At 42.6% G+C, this 20,239-nt stretch overlaps 1 protein-coding gene across 2 annotated transcripts; it reads right to left on the bottom strand.

Annotated features, from left to right (window-relative positions):
- Positions 1–257: 257 nt before the first annotated feature.
- CLPX (caseinolytic mitochondrial matrix peptidase chaperone subunit X) lies at positions 258–19,759 on the bottom strand. 2 transcript variants are annotated; one of them, XM_042824424.1, is made up of 14 exons: positions 19,667–19,759; positions 16,082–16,242; positions 14,598–14,715; positions 10,577–10,731; positions 9,636–9,795; positions 8,037–8,078; positions 7,386–7,562; positions 6,559–6,723; positions 6,129–6,217; positions 5,461–5,625; positions 4,455–4,754; positions 3,464–3,556; positions 3,137–3,243; positions 258–2,098 (listed from the first exon to the last, which is right to left on the bottom strand). In XM_042824424.1, exons 1-14 carry the CDS (start codon positions 19,734–19,736, stop codon positions 2,008–2,010), a joined length of 1,893 nt encoding a protein of 630 aa, XP_042680358.1. In that variant the 5' UTR covers positions 19,737–19,759; the 3' UTR covers positions 258–2,007. The 2 variants fall into 2 exon arrangements, with proteins under 2 accessions (XP_042680358.1, XP_042680359.1); XM_042824425.1 differs by lacking the exon at positions 8,037–8,078.
- Between the last annotated feature and the right edge of the window lie 480 nt (positions 19,760–20,239).

The raw sequence follows: 20,239 nt of genomic DNA on the forward strand, positions 1-20,239 counted from the left end.
GTCCCCTCCAGGCACAGCCGCCCCTACCGCCCGGGCGGTCCGTGCCCGTACCTCACCTGCTATCCAACCTGAACCTCCCCCGGCACAATTTCAGGGCATTAGCTCTCACCCTAATTTATTAAAACTGAGTTAAAAGAGCCTCATCACCATCACCGAGCTCCTTTGGTGTCCATCTGTGACTGAACAGAACTGAATTTCCGAGCCCAGGCTAACCAGCAGCTCCGGCCGCGGAGCAGCAGGGATGACACGGCTCCAGCTCCCAGTATTGATTGGTTTTATTCAAACTCCAGCAGTGAGGTACAAACTGCAGTTACACAGCATTTGTTTCCTTAAAAACAGTTCTTGATTACATAATTGCAAATAATCCCAAACAACTTCCAAAACTAAGTTGTTTTAACAGTTCTGCCTAGAATGGTGGTTATTCTTTTCAATCCATTTAAAAAACAATCTGATTAAAGAGCTCTGAGTTAAAAGCAAATCTATTTCTCACTCTACAAAAAGGAAAATGAGGACATGTTACAGCTCACCACAGATTCCCATCTGAGGCGACGAAGCTTCTCTAGAAACACTCCCAATTCTAAAAGCAGCTTTTTCCAAACCACGGATGGGCGACTGAACAGAAAAAGGTGGAATCCTAATGCAGTACCTGATGCATCTGGCTCACGCTGCTTCCTATGGAAGAACACAACGATTACATGACTGTCACTTCAAATTTACATGACAAAAATGAACAAAAAAACGAGGGCCAAGCACCCACAGAACCCTTCCCTACATAAAACACCTACAGGGTGGAAAAGAACGAGACAAGTTTTCTGTAAAAAGCACGAGTTAAATCTTCAGGAGAAGGGCTCAGGAAAACCTCAATCCATCACTGAAGGACAAAACCGAGTTGTAAGCAACAATTTTAATTCCTGAAACAGACTGAAAACGTACAGGTCCAACTGGGTTTTTACAAATGCTTTCCTAAGGGATTGAATTCATTTGGATGTAGAACAGGAGGACTGCTTTGCTGTGAGCCTAAAAACCAAAGACAAAAGCACAAGATGCAATACTATAGCATTTGAGCGTATAACTTAAAAAGCACTGCCGTGTGAACACTCACTACTGATTACATCAAAAATATTATACACTTACTCTTTGTCTCTTAACATTATAAGATAGGTTGGGCAAATACCTGGCACCAAAAAATTGATGCATGATAGTTCCAATACGTTAAACAAAATGTACTATATTAGAACATTAATATTTAAAAATTTATGCCAACTTGTCATCCAAACTCTGGCGGCTTAGCACTCCCTCAATTTCATTTACCCTTCTGGAAAAGTGAGCAAATCATTGTCTTCACCTTCATCCGCAGCATTTAAGGTGACCGAAACTTTCTCCCGATGGAGAGGTGAACAACAGGATGTATTCAGTATCCAATTTAACTAACAAGCCAGTGGTACATTTTTAGCAGTATCTCCCAGCACTGTCTGCAGTGCCCCCAAGCTTTTCAGAGTCCTGGTGCAAGGGCTTCCCTTCCAGCCCATGTAACAAGTCACTCCAGCACCGCTGGCTCCCAACACCAGCAGAAGTCTAACACTGCATACCCCCACGTGAGTTGTACGAGGAGCTGATCATTCGTTCACCCTCTGCTAATTATTAAACTTGTTTTCCCATTTGTAGAGTAGCATTACTGTAAAATCTACCTATCGGCAGCACCTGCATTGCTGTTTACTTTTTAGAAAGAGCAATCCAGGTGTTGCTGTATTTGCTATGTTTTAATTGAACAAGTGTAGTATACAATTTATATTTGAACATTATGCCATTCAAGTCCACACAATGTCCATCGAATAAATCAATGTGATGTTACAGTAAAAGACATGATCTGATTTATCTGGTAAGGTTCCTCATCACGTATCGTATCCGAGATAGATCCAATGCTGTTAGTATCAGATTGTGAAGCCAGAGGCAAATCCTAAGGAAATAACCAAGTGCGCTTTTTGCAGGAGAGCATTCTGACAGGATTTAATGGTGAGCAGCATCTGCTTGTCGAGGCCAGCCGTCTTCCTCAACTCCAGAGTCATATTCTTCTTCAGATGAATCTTTAGTGGGAGCCCTATAATTAAAATGAACGGATCAGATACTCTGTAAATGGAGGAGAAAAAGATGGAGACAGTTTCTGTATCTTGTGGGCAATTTGCTACCTCCAAAGTGCCCTGATGAAAGCTGTTCAGATCTCCATCTGTTTAATGACCTTTTGATCTGAAAGTGGTGCTATGCAGATTTAAACTAGGCAAGCTCGTTACTGAACGCCAATCCCAAGGCTCATGAATTCAGTTAAGTCATTTGATTTCATCAGTAAATGTTAAGTTTTCAGCAGACATGAGCGCTGCAAAGCAAGCCATAATAACCTTTCCCTTGGGAAATTATGTGCATACAGACAAATGCAGAGCACACACTTCAGTGCACAAAGTCCAAGTGGACCAAGCTCAAGTTCCTAAATATCATTCCTCTGTTTATTTTAACCTGACTCATCCCCCTCAACTCCACTGCTTGGTCATTAGAACTATTACTTTTTAAACCTATATTTGTCCCGTGCTTTCAGTACTCCAGCACAATATAATCGTTATGACGGTCGTTATTTTAATGAGCTCAGCCAATCTTTATTTATTATTATTATTATTATTTTAAACACTCTACTCCTCCAAGCACAGTGGAGGAGAAAGCTTGCTGCAGCCCATAGCTTGCATTAGAAGTACCTCGGAGTGGTAGAAGTTACAAGGAGGAAAAATTCTGCTTCAGAATCTTGTCTACATTTAGAACTTGAGGTTTTTTGTCTACATTTAGAACTTGAGGTTTTTTACTGTTATCTTATGATGCTGATTGGTTCCTTTATTTCTTCAGGTAGACACACATGAGATTTAAAGAAACTTCAAACACAAGGTTTATTTTTTAGCTTCTTTTTAAAAACTAAAGCGATACAAACCCAAAGTTTCTAGGACAGAATAGGCACTAACACAACTGTGTAGAATACACAGATACTGGATTCTTTTTAGGTTGTGTGCATGGTTCTGTGCTTATGCACTTGTCCCTACGACAAACATCAGACCATTTGCCTAACTGTTACTCAGCTGATACTTCATTATGGCTTTACCTAACGTATCCTGGCTCTTTTTTGCCTTCTACAACATCTTTGTCAACTTCCACACATACAATGTCAGAATTGGGCACTTCAAACATGGGCTCCAGCAACAGCTTTTCCTACAAGAACACAAAGAGAAGAAATATTTAGGTATGGTGTCTTCTACAGCGAAAAAAATACATACAGCTAGTAAGTGATTGTCAGAGCTAGAGGTCTTCATGGAAGAAATCCGAATGCACACATTTATGAGCAAGGTGTTGATTGCAAATTGCCACGATGAGGGCCACAGAACCGATATGAGAAGGTTCACTTACACAGGATGAGACTTGATTTACTCACCATTATAGATCGCAGACCTCTTGCGCCAGTTTTCCTCTCCAGGGCCAGTCTGGCTATAGCCTTCAATGCATCTTCAGTTACATTCAATTCACACTGCACACAGAAAGAGAGCACTTTCAGTTAACATTTCATTTATAATTCAGCAGCACATCAGGTGTAACAGTGCAAGTATTTGTCTTTCACTTGTTGCAGACCAGAACGGTTAACATTTAAACTACATAAAACTTCTGCTACACTTCTGTTACACCTGAAGTTACCACTAGTGACCATCCCTTTACATACAACTTCTACAAGTGCTGAAGGGACAGAAAGAATAGTAATTACAGACAACTACTGAATTCACTCTTCAGTTACTCATGCTCTGCAGATCTCCAAAGCACTTCACACACTGCAAATAGCATTTAAAGAAAAGGCTTGGAGAGTAAGGAAGAATGAAGAACTGATGATCAGGATACAAAGGCCTCCTCACCCCCTAGCCTTAAATCACTCAAGTCAAGGCCCTTTCCAACAATTTGAATCAGGAGTTGAAAAAAAATATTATGCATATATCTAGGCACTTGCACTCAGTGAAAAACTTCCCTTCAAAGTGAAAGCTGCCCATTCTTCCCTTTTTTATTTTTTGAATGGAAAGGAAAGGTGTTTTAAAGAACAAGCATTAACCAAACAAGCTGGACACATAGCCTTGAAATGACAGCAATAAGGTAAAGAGAAGACCACACTACTTCATTCTTATGTGCATTGTAAAAAAAGAGCATCAAATTCTTGTCCAATGTTTTGTAAGCAATGTCCTCACAGAACACTGGCCTAAACAAGCAATCTGCAAGTTTTTAGAGCTTACCTGTCTCAGTCTGCTATTTCTTTCCCTACAAAGCTAGAAAGTACGTAAAGTCACTTTCCTCAGCCACAAAACAGACAGTGCATCTTTAGAGCGAGGCAGCTTTTTAACCTTATTTGTAAACAAGACCATTGAAAAGCTGTCACAAGGTCCAACCTTATCCATGCTGAATAATGCCTGGTACTGAGGAACCACAGCGTTCCGCGGCTCCGTGAGAATCCGTACGAGGGTTTTCTCATCCAGGCTGTGCAGAGGAACCACGACAGGCAAACGCCCCACGAACTCAGGAATCATTCCAAACTCTATGAGATCTCTGGCCTCCACGTGGCGCAGCAAGCGATCCTTTTCTTCAATATCTTCATGTGTGTTGGACTCTCCACTTATATTAGCGAGATCAGCTGCTGCTGCAGCCCTTCTGCCTTTTCCCATGTTAGATGGTGTACCGAATCCTAAATACTGCAAAGAAGGAAAAACAACAACCTGAAGTGCCTATGAAACTATTTCAGTTTCTTTATGTAGCTAAATCATGTTCCAGCTCCATAAAGAAAAGGAATAATTACATCATTACACGTTACTTTAAGCTGAATGAATTACTATTAGTGAAATTAAAGCCCTGGCACACAATCAGCTCCTTATAATACTTGATTGCCACTGCAAGGCATTACGATGCTTGACTGAATAAGAGTAGGTTTTTCTTTAATAAAAGAAAAGTGACACATCTTAAGACATTTCCACACCTCTACTGATATGCAAATGTTTTCTCAGCTTCATACTTGGCACACTCCCAATGAAAGAAATCCTGTTATCACTGCTAGAACAATGCGTGTCTCATTCTGTTTTTAAAGAAACACAGGGTATTGCAACAGATGAAGAACTGCACCAGCAAGTGTTCTGTCAACAGCTTAATCTCTTTCTTATTGCAAATGCTAAAAAATTCCCTGTAGAAACAGAGACTACTGCAAGCTCCTTAAGCCTACTAACAATAGGTTTGCTCTTTGCTACCTTTCTTAAGCCTCCCTGACCTGAGGTAACAGATGGAAAACTGCTGCTCTAGGCACAAACTTACTAGATTTACAAGTATAGCCAGACCTTCAGGAGCCAGTGCTGCGAGTGGTACTCAGGATAACAACTTCTCAGTTCAAATACAGCCTGCTGTACTCACTTTTTCATTTTTCCTCCTGCTGATAATTCTGTCCAGGCCATTAAAAGCACCAGAAGCTACAAAGAGGATGTTTGTTGTGTCAACCTGCACCGTTTCTCCACGTAGTTTACGTGAATTCTTCTCTGGAACATTTACTATTGTGCCTTCCAGCAATTTTAACAGGCCCTGAGGAGCAAAGAATAAGCAATAAAAAAATGCACACAGCAGCATCACACACAAAGGTGTACAAGATCCCACACTGTGTATCTTCACAGGTGTACTCACGTGTTATCATTTCTTACGCTCACATGCTATCAGTAAAAGCTTAAAGAAATCAGTTTTCAATGAGAAGCAATCCCACTTACAGACAAAAATCTTTGCATGCCATTCCCATACACCCAGCCAGTGGCACACAGTAATGAATTGAGAGGTTTGCCAAAAACAAAATGTTCTCCATTACTGCCTCCATGAAGCAACTTCCTATCCGAATGTTGCAAGGGTGCTTTTAAATTAAAACTTTTCTGCAACGTGGTCCTGAGTTGCTCTGGGGATTTTTTGAGAAAAGAAATTCAAGAGGAAAAGTGAGAGTTTCAGGGGTTAATCATGAAGGAGCTGATCCATGCTGTTCGACACAGCTGACTTGATGAACAGTTTGCTTATAAAGTAAAGCCACTGCATTGAGTACGTACTTGTTGAACCCCTTCTCCTCCAACATCCCGTAACTGATGAATGCCAGGAACACTGCCAATCTTATCCACTTCATCCAGAAAAACAATTCCTACAGTTAGAGAAAATGGACTTAAGGAAGATTCTACTTCTTAAGACAAGCAAAAATTTACATGCTGGGAAGAAAGCAATTTAAGTTAGAGTCTGTTCTACTTCTGTATTTCAGATTGCAAAAATGTACGACCAGATACATAAACAGAGCTAAAACAAGAACTAGAATATATGTTTATAGTTCTCTTCATGTTTATTATTTCTGCTTTGAAAGTAGAAGAATTCAGGTACACGCCACAAAAATATAGTTTGCAGAAATACTGATGATCTGCAAGTTCACAGCACCTAAGTAAGGTTAACATAACTTGCTCACGAACTTGAGAAAACATTGTGTAAGTTTACCTTGCTGAGCTTTCTCTACGTTGTAGTTGGCATCTTGCAGCAGTTTTGCAATGACAGATTCAATGTCTTCACCAACATAGCCAGCCTGAGTCAAGGTAGTACAGTCACAGATAGCAAATGGCACGTCCAGGCATTTCGCTAGAGTCTGAGCCAGCAAGGTTTTACCTGGTGAAATAAAACCCGTATGTTATAACTGCAGGTAGTTCTGCAGAGCACACAAAGTCAACTATTTATCAGAGGATTGCCACTACTGTGATTAAACATTGAAAATGTTACCAGTATATTCATAGGTGCTCATACAAGAAAAAGTTCCCAAGTCAGACAGCGTTCACAAGCAAGCTGTAGTTTTGAATACGACCAATATTGAGGCAGCTTGAAATGCATTCTGTACCACAAACAAAGGATCACACAGTACACAAAACAAAATCCACGTACTTGAATAGACTACAGATTAAATCAATCAATAGTCCTTTGCAGACACTCAAAGTGCAGTGCAAAGTTCCACTGCTCCTTCTTTGGAGAGAAACAGAAGTAACATATTATTGAGTGCTCTCTCAGATAATCTGCAAAACGTTGTGACATCAGCCCACTTCCTAAGAACACACAGCCACCGTTTCATTGAACCACCTGTAACTGATCTGTCCCAGGGGTGAAAGATCACTTGAACTGCATCACAACTTGCCTCCTAGAAAGCAGACAGACTTTAGAGGCGTTTTGTTTCAGCGTAACAAAGTTGCATCTTTTAATCAGTCAATACAAAAAGGCATTAAAATAAAACTTAAAAAGCAAAAAAGAATTAAGACACATAAAATCACACAGCTGTATACCTGATCCAGTTGGTCCAAGCAGCAAAATATTACTTTTTTCAAGTTTTATGTCATCGTTGGGCGAATCCAGTACTTCACCTCCCCGTTTTTCCTGAGGTATCTGCTGGTTCATTTGTTGCTGCATAGAAGCTCCCAAAGCGTTGCCGTGCGGACTAATCCCAGCAATCTGCAGCAGTTCTGAAGAGAATAATGAGAGCACTGTTTGAGCACTGCAAGGCCTATCAGTACCTTCAATGCATCACAGCTTTCTGCTCTGTTCTGCGGATCTACAGATACAGCCATTTGTGCAGAAATTTAGAGAGGACTGCATAAACTTCAAGCAATTACTAAAAAAACACGACTTTCAGTTATGCTTTTGTTTAGTGCACATAGGAAGAGAATCTCTAATGGCACAGCATATTATGCAGAAACATTCCTCCTTACACTTTGCTGCTTTCCATACAAAACTACATAGAGTCAGATCTTAAACACCTCACCACCCCCCCCTCCCAAAAAAAAAAATGCTCAATGTCATCAATTAAATTTAATAACAAAAGGGAAAAGCGAGCAGAATTTTTACCCAGCACTTGTAGTGGTCACTAAATACTATTCTACATGAATATCAAAAGGGTAAATATTGCAGAGGAGGACATGAGGAGAGAGATCACTTACTTGTAAATCTGTACTCATCCTCCCGTCTTCTGATTTCTAATTCTAAGAGAGAGGATGAAAACAGTAGTGAAAATTTATAAAATCTTACAGCTTCTCTACCTCTTGCCCTCTTCTGAATACTTATCACTGATGTGTATCAAGGACTGTAACAAGAAGTCCCCACAAGTTTGTTATTATTACCATCAAGTTTAGCCCCAGGTTCAACTTGCATGCTTTTAATTAAAGTGACAGCAAGCTATTTATTACGTAAGACATTAACACTGAGACCTCTACATGGATCTTTTTTTTAGAAGCACTTGCAGAAAAATAAGGAGATATATATATATATATATATATATATATATGCACATACACACACACACACACACACACACAAACACACCATAAGACAATTCTGCTTGGAAGAGACTTAAAACTCACACGTTTTTATCTGAGTGATAGAATGGCAGATGAAACATATTTCAAAGTATTATGAACTGCAAATGTATAAATCACAAGCATCCACTGGCAGTTTCTTTGAGTGCACACAAAACTTCCTGCAGAGGATCAGGAACTTTCACATGCCAGGTACAAAACAGTGCTGCTAAGGTTCTCCCCTGCATATTCGAGGTTTTGCTTGTGCTGTTTTTTGTTTTGATTTTTTTGAAGTAAATTCAAGAACCAAAGATTTCTTTCCTTAGCATACTATTCATTGCAACGCAGAGCAAAACACCTTAAGAAAGAAACAACCAAGGTACGCTTTGAATCAGGGACAGCCACTTAATCCTACTTCTAAAAATAATGTAGATCAACACAGCCCCATGTTTACTCAGCAGCAGAAGTACTGTCAAGAGGAGCTCAGACTCCACCTGCTAGATATGGAACAATGCTACAGTGACCAACAGGTGCTGCCAACAGCAGCCATCAAGTTTAGGAAGGTAACTGTTATCAAATTCACTATGCAAAATATTGTCTGTGTGATCTGCATGGCTGCCTGCAGATTAAGCAGCAATTAGATTAAGATATGCAGTAAAAGAGAATGGAAGTAAAATTTGTAAGCTTACTTTATAAAGGAAGATACCTAATAATGTGCCAGTAAGAAAAACACTAAACATTTAGTAGGGTAGACAACACCTGTGAAATCATGAACCTTCTGGACTGCTATTTAAATAAGTCACAGAAAATTATTTCTGTAAAATCTGAATTTCACTGTATATACTCTTTAATAATTTAAATTACAGAACACTGAGCATCAAGTGAAGCCATCCTTAGGTGAGATTTCGTTAACTCACCAGTGCAGTATTTGCTTATTCCCCTTCATTCTATTTAGACAGTGAAAGCAGTCAGCTTCATCACTTCTGAGCTTTCATACACCGTTAAGGCAGTAATTTGCTCCCATGCAGTGTTTTGAAAATGCTGTGTTTTACCTAAGAATGCAATGTTTGAGTCTATCAACAGCCATTCTGGGAAGCTTTGACATTTCTCTTCCTTTGGGAAACACGTGTATAAATACGTACAGATTGCAGCTCAGCTACTACCACTAGAAGGTCAGAAGTATGAGGCAGGGTTCTGAAATGGTGGATTTTATTTGAACAGAAGAATAGAAAACATCACACAAACCTCTTGGTGTTAGAGAAGTCTGCTTCTCAACTTCAGCTTGCTGTCTCAGGTTAGCTGGGATATTGTTGTAGATCCTCTTGTAATGATTATACACAGCAACTGAGAGCACCTTCTTGGCAAAACACTGACCAACAACGTATTTGTCGAGGTAGTTATAAATCTGAAGAAGTGACTCAGTATTAGTAAATAGTTCTAAATAACTGTGCAGAAATTTAGAAGACAGCCTTTACAGGACACTCAAAACTTGACTGCAGTTTTAGGGCTTTTTTTGTGTGCGTTAAGATTCTGACACACATTCTGAGAACTTCCTAATTAAGCACAGCTGAACCCTGCATGTCAGAACAGACCCCACTGCAGTCCACGAGGAAGTGAGAAACACAGTGAGCTCCCAGAATCACACAGAGTCACCAGGGTTGGAAAAAACCTACAAGATCATCTGGTCCAACCACCCACCTGTCACCAACAGTGCTCCCTCACTATCTAAGGAAATCAAATGATGTAAGATGGGTGCTGCAGTAGACAGGTTGCAGCCACACGCTGACTTGCCATAATTCACAACCAAAAAGAAGTCAAACAAAAGGTTTTGCAATTACAGAAAGAAGTTGACAGTGTGGAATGTGAGGCCGTGGCAAGAAATTAAGGATACCATGGCTGGAGAGGGTTGAGGTTATCTTAAGGTCACAAGGAGAAAATTAAGGTACTGCATCTCAGTCACAAGACAAAGGCAGAGGAAACCAAGCCCAACTCCTCTTATGGGATCTACTGTTTCTTTATCAGTGCTCTGCCAGGTCACAAAGCTCTCAAAGGTTTAATCTTGAACTCACCATCTTTATTCCTCGTTGCTCTGTCACGGTGGACTGTTACACCCAAAGCAGATTAAGAAGTAAAGCACTGCAGCATGCTGTAGTGCAAAGGAAAGTGGGGTGCAACAAGGACCGTACCTTTTTGGGTGGAGGAGGTGGCTTCTGCTGGAATGCCAACTTCACAGCCTCTGCTGCTGACTCGGGCTCCTTAATGATGCTCTTTTTAGTGTCTGCCTCTGACAGTACAACAAAAAAATGGTGACACTTTTCACACTTCACGAAACGGGTGGAAGCTGTGGAAAAAAGAGAATCCAAACGGTAAGAAAAATCACTTGCTCATCCCAACAAGAGACAGTTTGGGGTTGCAACAGGTGCTCAGGATGCTTTGCAACACCTTCTGCTTAGTTTTACTGTCTGTCCTTACTTTCAAAATCCAAAAGCCAAACCCTCCTACTGCCAACTTAGTGAATTATTTCCTCAAAGAGCCATGTTATGTTATGTGCCAACACTGGCTTCAAGAATTGCACAGCAGAACTTGCACTACTACTTTACCACTTTCAGAAATCCAAGTTGAAATAACCCAAAATAGGCAACAGAAAAAACAAGCTTATAACCTGAAATAGGTCTAACAATACCAATGTGTTCTGTTAAATACAATAAGACTGGTTTAAACTAAATATGCTAGTGAACTTATTAAATTAAAAGCAAAGTGAATGCAGCAAGACAACCACAGGAAAATCTTCTATGTCTGAACTTCTGAACTCATAAAAAGCTTTCAGAAAATGGCGTGTACATTCTAGTACAGCTGATTCTACCAGCAGCCTCCAGCAACTCACCAGCTGCTTATTTATAGCTTGTTTTTGCCTTCCAAGGAGCTGGCATCAGCGTTAATATTAAACGCACCTTATAGCTGAGTAAAAAAAGACCAGACTATTTAATAAAACAGCAATCATCACAGCTGTAGTCAAGTTAATAAATACTACAGAGAAAATTCATACAACAGCTGACAAGTTCCTCTGGCAACATTCCAGCTGTTATCTACCTGATATGAACGCAATCACTGGCACACATTCACCTGTTTTAGCTCTTACTGAGTCAGAGCACAACAGGAAAACACACTCCCAAAGCTCACTCAGAAGAGCCCTGCTCTCCTTTACGCCTGCAGAGCCACAAGGCTGCTGTCCTTCCTTCTGCAATGCCAGCAGCCTGGTTAGCAAGGAGTAACCACAAGAATCCTTGTCCCCTTTATAGATCCACAGGAATGGTGGGGGAAAAAAAAGAAAGCGACTGAACAGCAAGCTGTAAGAATCCAATGCTCTCTTAAAACATCATCCATTAAAAAAAAAAAAAAAAAAAAAAAAAGAAAAAATCATTGTGCAGAATACACTTGCCTCAATTATTCCAAGCAGCAGACAGGAAGGTAAACTAGAGACCTTTCCTATTTTCAGTGAGACTCTCAGGGTCAATAGGTACAGAGCAGCTTTGATGTGTGGGAGGCCCCAGATTAATTTGGTAATCGCCCTCAGCTGGCAAAACACAGCAGTGGAGGGCAGCTCCCATTGTCTGCACAGCACTGGGAAACAAGCATTGGTGCCTGCAGTTACAGAAGTTCTACTGGGTGGCAGAAGTTTTGAGCAGTTTTCTAGGGAAATCACGTCCCAGCACTGCTGTTCTCCTAAAAGTGAGCACAAAACTTCAAGGAACTTCTCTGTTCTTAAATACTAATGTTCTTGTACACTGCTGGTTGTTTTCGTATGCCATGCTTTATGTGGTGAGTTGGCAAATACACAAGAACACAGGGAAGAGCTTTCAGGTCAAATTATCTCACTGTCATTAAGATATTTGCAAATACTCATTATGTAATAAGAAAACAAGCTGAGTGTTGTTTCTGATTCAGGCAACGTTACCATAGCGTACCAGAGGCTGTGTTTGTACACAGTTTCCAAAGCACACACAAGCTGATCCTGTCAAAGAGAAATGTTGGGTTTCTACAATACACACAGGAAGTCAGAGCAAGAGAATTCATCCCAAAAAACACTTGTGGGGCTGAGACAAAGGGCTACCAAACTGCTAAGGTAAAAGGACATCAGGGGAGCTTCTACCCTGTGAAGTACATAGCAGGAAAGTCTTGCTTTTGAGGACAAGAGTTCATGGTGTCAGCTGAAGGCAGCAACAGCAGTGCCTGCTGAAGGCTTCTTGTGCCAACCAGCTTTAAAGCTATTAGATTTCACTCCACCTCTGCAGCTCACATCTTGTTTCACTCATCGCAAAACTCTGCATAGCTTGGCAAACCAAAGCAGCACAGGAACTGCTAAGGAAATATGCCAAGCACACAACTCTTGATTTGTTTCATTCTTCCTTAGCAGTTTGTTACTGCAAAAAAATGAAGCGACTGCTAATTCCTTATTTTCCTTTTGGCTCTCAGTACATAATGCTCTGCAGCCTGTAATTCAAACTGGAATTAGTTTTGCTAAAGAAAGGTCAAAGGCCTATCTGAAAACTTAAAGTTACAGCGTATAAGAAGACTTGAAACCCATTCATTTTTGACCATTTTTTTCCCTTTTTCTTTGTTTCTAGTATTTTTAGAAGAATTAGAACAATCCCTTTTGTTTTCCAACACCTTCGCATTCTATGATTTGGCTGGAAGCAGCGTGATTGAATTAACAGACTAAGCCAGAAAAAGACACACCCAGAGAAAACTTGAGAGCAATTATAAAGTAAAATTGAAGACAAAGCTTTCAAGTTAACAACTAAGACTGAAGACTGCTGCTCTCAGAATGAGAAAGCCCACTCCAGCCCACTATTGGTGCCATGGTGCTCAGTTAGAACTGCTAACAGGCTTTAAAGGCTGTGCAGCCCTGAAGTCTGAGTAGAACACACAAGGATGTAAGAAGCAGATACACTCTGCTACCAACAAGCAGGCTTGCTCCTACTTTCTCCCATAATACTAATAGAAATTAATTCTCTTCATAAGAAAGTTTTCAAGCATGTTTAAATATTCCTAGTGCCAATGAAAATAAACCAGGTTACATTTCTGCTGTGTAGGGACACAGCCATTATTCTACTCCACATCAATGCCCGAATGGTATTTCCAAATTAAAGGACAATACCCAAAGGATTCCATTTCTTGTTACATCAGTTGTGTTGGATTTTTCAGAATGGTTTGTTGTCTGCAGTTTCAAATAAAAATACCCATTATTTATAAACAGAAAAGAAGAAACAAAACAGCTACCAATGATTGATGCTTTTATTTAAGTACACCGCTGCTACACAACGGTCTTGTGATTCATGCTGCCTGATCATTTTAAATGAATAGCATGCTTTATACAAGCAGCAGTGAATAAAAGCACATCTGCTCATTTTCACTGTGATATTAACAACCATTTAACAAGTTAATGTTGCCCTTGTCTGAAGCTTCTTAGTGCACAAGACTGATTAGGATTTGATACTTCCTCCTTGAGGCCCACCAAGTGACAATGAGTGTTTGCTTTCTGACACCTATTTTCTAGACAGGTCTCATTAGTGTTGAAAAAAGGAGAAACATCTTTGAGTACAACAGAACCTGCAGCATAGCTGGCATTACTCTGAATTGTATTTCAAAAGGCTGCTATTCCTGCTGGACATCAGGCACCCCACACACTTTGGATTTTGTTTGGACTTTCCTGATTCCTGTTTAGAAGGCATTACGCGTTTGATTTTGTGACAAAACCCAACCTAGTAAGCCATCTGTCACGTGCTGATTCCTCTGCTGGATAACCACTCTGGTTTCAGTGCATAGAGGATTAGTCCTATTATTTAGTAAGCAGAGGACAGACTACTGACATTTACATCTATAAATGGACAGAAAAGAACTATTAGTAGTTAAAGCAGTACTGTTTACACAGGCATCTCTACGACTCCATAAAATGGAGACAAGCTGTTATAAATCGCAGTCCAAATTCCACTATCATATTCTGCTCCACATCACAGGCAATTACACAAATGCATCAGACAGTACGTGCTTATTCCAACGTGGCCAAACTAAACTGTTTTTTCCCCCCACATTGTGTAATTAATTGAAGTTCCACGCAGACTAAAACATAACGACCAGGACGGCATCAGATCCTTAACCCAACCAGCCCTGCAGCCATCTATGAAGAAGCCACCCATCAGCACTTACACACGAAGGTCTCCACGTGTGTGCACAGGTCTCCGCACTTGGGGCAGCGCAGCTGGTTCCCTCCTTTTCCAGAACTTCCAGAGCTCGACTTCTTACCGCCCCCCTCACCGACAGACTTCTAAAAAGAGATTTCCAGACAATTAGTGCCAAACAGCAGCGCTGTGACACCGGGCATTTGGCAGTGTTTGTGGAATCCAGCCACGTGAATACTGTAATACCCGTGTAATGAAATAACTCCTGTCAGGACTTTTGAAAGGTTTTGATAGCTCAGCAGCACAATAAAAACAACCTGAAGAGTACAAGTACCTGCATTTCCCAGTTGCACCAATTTTGGATGCTCACAGAAGCACCCCATGTCTGCATTACAACTGCTGGATTGGCACTGCAATAATAGCAAGCTATGCTGCGTTAGGAGTGTTTTAACAGCACATTCCAACACAGTTTATGCTAAGCACAGAGAAGAAAACAGTTCATTCTTATAGAGCGTCACGTCACTATCAAAACTGTTTATTCTGAAGGTTCTGGATGCCACATCTCTTCTTGTGTCCTTGGCAGACGTCCCTATGCAGGCAGATGGCTGTAGGGCAGATATGCCTATAAAACAAGCATCTCAGAAACTGTTTGCAAAAAATCCTCTTCTGACCTCTAAGGCAGAATCCTGCTCTTTCTCCGTGTTCTGCTTTCAGTGGTATTTAATGTTAACTGGTAGCAATTAATTTTAGAGAACACCAAAGATCTCTCCCCTCTTTCAAGACACTTCTGCACTTTTTTAAGCCTTACGTGCCCACTTTTCCTCAGAATCTTTCTCAAGCACAGAATAAGAAGAAAAAAATCTCAGATTTCCTTCTTCGTTGTTCAAGTAAATTCAATGTGAAGCTTCAGAACACACCTGTGTCACCTGGACAGTCACTCAGATGACGTACCACCATGCTAAGGCAAAAGTTACTGCTCAAACTCTCAAAATGTTATTTGCTGACTAAAGAGCAATTTTATTCTCAGGTAATCATTTATCTGAAGAAGCTGTTTATTAACTATAATTACAGAGAAAGGCCAGGATGAAAATAGATTAAAATTTACTTCCAAGAATAAAGCAGGTCTCCTCACAAAGTCGCCTTGTGACAACTGAAACACAACTACCAAACCAGAGCTGAAAAGGAACGTTGAAAACTGTACTTACTTTTGAAAGCCCACTTGGCAGCAGCAGGCTTCTGAAGAACAGTTGTGATCACTACTCTTCCCTGAGCTGCTGAAAACTGTTGTGGATTTATAACATTCTACAGAGACTTCTGAAGTGTCCCCAGGCAAAAAGACTAATAAAACTAGGACAAGCATTACGGAACATTGATACAGTTTGTCTGCCGGTAGATTCACAGTAGAATTTTTCTTTGCTGTCAGCTGCAGCAATTTGAAGAATCATATCTACTAAAAACATTTAGGAAACATCTTGACCAAAACTACTGAAAAGCATAACACACGGAGATTACCTTGCTTCCTTCTCCAGAGCCATCCTTGCCCGCGCCATCCTTTGAAGCAAAATACGCCGGTGTTTCCGAAAAGCTTCTAAGAGGAATCCGCCTGAGAGAACACGTTTCAAAAGTCCCAAGTTTCCCCAGAACAGGGATGCGTGTACGGCCACAGGTAATACCTGGAAACACATGAAAGCACAGAAGGAAAACAGTTAATTTCACCAAGCATTACAGCGTGGTGAAAATCTTGCCAGTATCACAGCAAGACCACAGAATACCTCGTTAGCATCTGACTCAAGCACGCTGGCTGTGACTGTATCTGCTCAGTTTCAATGCACTGCCTTATACTTTTATCCAGCTCTTTAGGGAAAATCAGTAAGATAAAACCAAACCAATGTTTTCCTCAAGCATACTCTGTTCAGAATGCAGTCTGTTACCTACATGTTAAGTACCTACATTTTGGATCTCAATTGAAAATACCCCAGTTCTGACTCTGACGTCACTGAATCCCGAAGCTGATTTATGTTAAATAAAAGCCACCAACAGCAGAACTCCAAGCAGCCACATTTCAGCAATGCAAAATGAATTCATTTCACCACCTTAAAGTTTACTCCATAAAAAGCTGCCAGATGGTCCAAAAATGACCTGAAAGTAATCCTATGTCCTCTGACGTCAGAGGGCTCAGAGTCCCATCGTGCCACAGGACTGGGAACATCCCGTGCGTGAAAGCAATCCTCAGAACAACCAGCATCCAGCTCCTGTGAAACCATCAGAGTAAAAAAGAGACCAGTGAAACATGCCCTTCTTGTGCAGCAGTTACCTACGAGGAGCGTCAGAGGCCCAGCCCTTGTGCCTGGATTTGGATTTCACTGAGAAGTCATTTCCAGGAATCGGAGGAAACGTCTGACACACACACAAAAAAAAAAAGTTGTTGCAGGGGAAACTGAAAAGGCAGCGTTACAGCTGGCACACATGGAGCCTCTGCAGAGAGGCACAATAAATATTAAACAGGGTGAATGCTGTGGACGTGGCTTACTGCCAACAAGAAAGAAAACGTACTGAGAAACCAAGCGGCGTGTAAGGTTACACTCCATGCCTGGGTATGGGGTGAATCAACGTGTGTCATCCTTGTGATTGCAACATCTGGGCACAAACAAGGAGCCTGCAATCGTTATCTTCCACCTTCCTTTTATTTAAACCAGCGCTTTTTAACTTGTTTCATGTACTTGACAGGAGCTCTGAATGTTACTGACAGAAGAGCTGTACAGTGACCAGGAGAGTTCAAACCTTGCTGCTCCTGCCTGGTTTTTGCTCTAAGTCAGAGTAATGAAAAATCTACAAAAAAGTTACTCAGAAAAAAAAATTGGCAATAGAAGCACAATTCATTTGCTCTGGAAGAAGTAAACATTTCTGGTTTGTTGTTTTAAAACGTATATGGTAAATCCATGTGTAAACAAAAAGAATTAACAGAATTTCAACTTCCCCGCTGAGAGCCACTACAGTGTGGAAAAGCACCTTAGCTTGCAACATAGCACAAGCGATGCAAACACACAGATTGCTCCACACCAGAAACAAACTGCAAATGCTGGTTCAGTTTCAAAAGCAGCCGTGCCCTGCTGAGCAAACCTGCACCAACAGTTCGGAGTGCTGAGTGCACTTGTCACTACCAAACACACTGTGCTGAGTGCCCAACGTGTCACAGATGTTACGCAGCACTTCCCAGTGCTGGGGGGCTTATTCCTCATAAATGGTTTCTTTACTGAGCTTTGTCTTGCTTCCTCTAAAGGGAAAGGAACAGGACATCTTAAAAATAACACCCACCACAACAAAAAAGTATCTCTGCTGAGGGAAAAACCAATATCACAATTCTCCTGCCTACAGAGAACAAAGTCCTAATAAAGAGACTCAAACACTTCACTACTGCTGAGCGCTATACAGGGACAGAAGGTGGCCAATTTTAATTGAATGACACAGAAGATGTCCTGAAAACACACTGGGGATGAAATGACATGAGAAGTGCCTGAGCTGATAAGCACCACGTTTCTGCTCTACCGATCAGCACCACCACAGCTGTGTGACTGCACCCAGAGTCTGTTGGGCTGCAGGCAATGGATCCAGGCAGCCATCCACCCTGCAGCAGTGCCTGTGCTGCTGACCCCCTCCTTCCTCCCTCTCACAAAAGCTGGTCAGTCTGTGGGGTACAACATCAAACTGACCATGCCGCGTGTGCTGAATTCTAAAGGGTACAGATTGGTTAAAGCAGAAGAAAACAAAACCACATTACTGCTCCATCAGCTTCAGGCCCTGGGACGAAGCTTGCCGTGTTCAGCCAACCCAGAGATCTGAGTGATTCTTGCTTTATTATCTTCTTCAGACAGAACTTCATTGGGCAATTAAAGACTAAAGGAGGAAGAAAGTTATCACAATGACTGTCCTCCATAAGTAAATCCAAAAGCAATTCCAGCCCAGTGCTGGCACCTCCTGCTGAAGGATGCAGGCACTGTAAGGGTGCAGATACATGGCAGCACAGCAGCATTCTCACACACACCAGCAGTCAGGTTTGGGCACTTTTTGTAGCTATAAGAACACGTGTCAAACATAAGAGCTGTGGCAGCAGCAACAGCACCTCTCCATAACTTGCCTAGATCAGCAGGCTGTGACAAAACAGAAGGCTCCTTTACAACTTATTAAACATTGAGAGGTGAGGAATGAAACGCCAACCTTTGGGCCAAACCTCAAGTATTCTGTAAGAGTGTTTTGTCCCTCATCTCCTGTCAGTCTCCTTAGACTGACAGGAGATGAGGGCCTGACAACCTCAAGTTTATACCAACTGCCACCACACCCATCAGCGATGCCCCACAAACTGATCTGTCACAACCACTAGAACGTGCCAAGTGAAGACTTTTATAAGCCCCAGGTAAGCAGATGTGCAATATGACTCCACAAACACGTTCCAGCCTTATTTGCTCCTGTACACATCCCTCTGAATTCTTAGTTCTGAGGGGAAAAAACACAAGCTCTGTTTGTTCCTTAGAAAGGCACAAAGAAAAACAGTACTTCTGAGTTAAACGTAGAGCACTGCCTGTTTTCAGACTCCTCGTTCCCCCGGATTTGCGTGGCTCTGAAGGCCACGTTCAGCCCTCAGGGCAGGTGTCACACACAAAGGCGGGCGCAGAGCTCACGCCGGGGAGCCACGAACGGCCCTCTGCCTCATGAGCCCCAAAGCTCATTGAAAAGCGGGGAGGGCTGCGCACAGCAACAAAGGCACAGCACGAGGAGAGAGCCGGACCGGGGCGGAAGGCTGCAGCCCCCTCGCAGGGCTGGCGCGGGCCTCGCGCCGCTCGCCAGCCGGACACGCTTTCCGCCAAGCCAGCACGGAACGACGCCAACGAGAGCCCGCTTCCCGCAGCTCCCCACAGCCCTGAACCTCCTCGAGGAGAACGCTCGGCAGACACGGGGCCGCCCCGGCCCTTATCGCACGGCACCTGCGGCGCTGACAGCGGCCACAGCGGCCAGAGCGGCGCGGGGAGGAGGGCCGGGCCCCGCGGGGCAGCGCGAAGGAGCCGGGAAGGGCCGAGAGGAGCGGAGGGTCGGGGCGGTTACCTCTCCGCGCAGAGGGCAGCGTAGAGCCCAGCAGGCGCGCGGCCGCGGCACAGCTGTGGCAGGCGGACATGGCGCGGCCGCGGCCCGGCCCGCTCCCCCCGACGAGGCCTTCGCTGGCAGCGGAGCTGCGCGCCCCGCCCGCGGCGTAAACACCCCTTCCCCCCACTCGGCGCCGCCTCGTGACGTCACCGCGCACGCCTCTCCTCCTGCGGACTACCGTTCCCAGCAGGCAGCGCGCGAGGCGCCCCGTCTGAACTCAGGGGATGGCCGCCGCGCGGGGCCTTCTGGGAGATGTAGTCCTCGTGGGAGGCGAGGGAGAGGTGGGCTGCGCCGCGTTGCATGGTGGGAAGCGTAGTGCGGGCGGTGCGGCTGCGCCCTGCCGCCTCCCGGGGTTACGCCGCGGTGTCTGGCAATTCAGTTTCCCTTCGCACGTCAATTTTAGGTAATTCCTTACTTCTAATAGCAATTAACCTCGTCTTTTCTCAGAACTCCTGACATCACCACGTTGTTTTTCACTTCCCAATCTTAAATGCAAGAGAAATACTTTCATAGAGATTTTTTTTTTTTTTTTTC

The sequence above is a fragment of the Centrocercus urophasianus genome, unplaced genomic scaffold (assembly GCF_019232065.1).
Source record: "Centrocercus urophasianus isolate 14NV4802_14NV808 unplaced genomic scaffold, USGS_Curo_1.0 seq_23, whole genome shotgun sequence".
Lineage (NCBI taxonomy): Eukaryota > Metazoa > Chordata > Aves > Galliformes > Phasianidae > Centrocercus > Centrocercus urophasianus.